Source organism: Botrytis byssoidea (genome assembly GCF_014898295.1).
Source record: "Botrytis byssoidea strain MUCL 94 chromosome Unknown BBYS_018, whole genome shotgun sequence".
NCBI classification, from domain to species: domain Eukaryota; kingdom Fungi; phylum Ascomycota; class Leotiomycetes; order Helotiales; family Sclerotiniaceae; genus Botrytis; species Botrytis byssoidea.
The window spans coordinates 799,910-801,643 of NW_024065859.1; the positions used below are offsets into that span (position 1 = coordinate 799,910).

Genomic DNA, 1,734 nt, shown 5'->3' on the forward strand with positions numbered 1-1,734 from the left:
TGACCAGCAACGTTGAAGATACAATGATCCAGACCATACCTCATGCAAAATCCCAAAGCTAATCCCATTCCAATCCCAAAGAAATCCCATACCCAGAACCCCAAGCGGTCAAGCTTCCATTTCTAAAGCAAGACCATGCGCCAAACAAGTTAGTTATCGAATAACTGAAAACATGTTGCACATTTTGAGACATATATCAAGATCTGTAAGAGCTCGACTTAGTGTTTTGCCGAAACTCAAATCCGCGACACAACACTACAACATGAACCGCAAGAAGCAGGTCAGCAGTTTCATTCTAGTGGGATGATGAATGCAAATTGCAAGTGTATCCGACGAGTAACGTTCTTTCTTCGACATAATGACCCGGTGTTCTGTATGCGGGACACATGTCGATCGCGTGGGTGTAGTAGGTACATCTGCAAACAGAATATCGTTCGACGAGTACGTAACACATGATCTCAGATTTGTGGCTCAACGATAATCGTGATGATGCTGTGGGGCAGATGAGGATTTATGAGGTATGATAGCGATATTGATCGAATTGTCAAGGTTATTGAGAGGTGTAATCTGAAAAGAGGATTGAAGAGGGTACGATCTGCAATTTGTAGAGGAGATGACTTTCGCCGATCATTGGCATCTTATATAGCATAAATCTGCATCAGTCAACATAAATCCAGCAAGAGAGAAGGGTGCCTTGGAGAACAATGATCCTTCGAGTCTTCGCCTCATTATTGTAGCTGAAGACGAAGGCTGCCATGACTATGATGACTTCCACCGTTATAGACGTGACTCTTACGATATACGAGTGTTGAATCTCCGCAAGCAATTAGGTCTCTTCTAGGCTCCATGATAAAGAGCCGAGGTATGATGTCGAACAATGGATGTAGTTTCAAAGAGTTAAAATGACTCTGAGGGGATCTGTTAAAAGGAACACAAAACCGTTGACCGATTCCAGGGGGAGTAGCATGGCTTTAGAGGCTGAGTTCCTTGTCATTCAGGTCAGGCACAGTAATGGCTTTATAGACTTTCAATACAAAGCTTCCCATTGGAACGAGCTCGATATATGCGTCGCACCGCATGGGATTGTAGTCATGTGTTTAGGAGTTCCTGGTGGAGATGCACAGCTGCAGCCCTATGGTAGGGCTGCAGAGTTCGTGAGCTTGGTATACATTACACTTTCGGCCCTTCTACTGGTTCTCAACCAGACTTTACTATTGGAGGTATTCTTTAAACGTTATATGATACCTGAAATATGCGATCAGCAAATTGTCCCACTTGCCTGCTGTTATCTTAACATAGTGTTCATCATTGCCTGTTTCAAATCACCTCCAATTCTCGTACTCGGAATCGCCGTCACAATGCACCCAGGCCTTGCTATTCCGAGCTTTTTTGTTTGGTTAACATATAGCTGGTACTCATAATGACTCCTGAGAGATGATAGTTTGCATCCAGGGTCACTCTTTTCCGCCGAGACCCTGCATTTTATAAGCTACCGGTACGCGCCGAAGAACCAAGTTCGCACCTTTAGTGCTCTTTCAACGTACTGATGAAGAAGTCTCACAGGTTGAGCGTACGACCTAGTATGTTTTCGATGCATCTGTCGTTGAGGCTTAGACCCCATGGATATCAGAATCAGGTTATACCAGAGGGATCTTTCGACCCAAACCCACGAATTGCAGTACTTCTCTGTAAAAGCGGTGACTCGGCGGTCGTAGATGAAGGAAAAGTGAGCGC

At 44.5% G+C, this 1,734-nt stretch overlaps 1 protein-coding gene across 1 annotated transcript; it reads left to right on the forward strand.

The window, feature by feature from the left end:
- Positions 1-902: 902 nt before the first annotated feature.
- On the forward strand, positions 903-1,421 carry EAE97_008606 (uncharacterized protein; the record flags this gene model as incomplete). The annotated part of the gene is made up of 1 exon (XM_038879121.1): positions 903-1,421. The coding sequence occupies one exon, from the start codon at positions 903-905 to the stop codon at positions 1,419-1,421; it is 519 nt and encodes a 172-aa protein (XP_038730203.1).
- Positions 1,422-1,734: the final 313 nt, after the last annotated feature.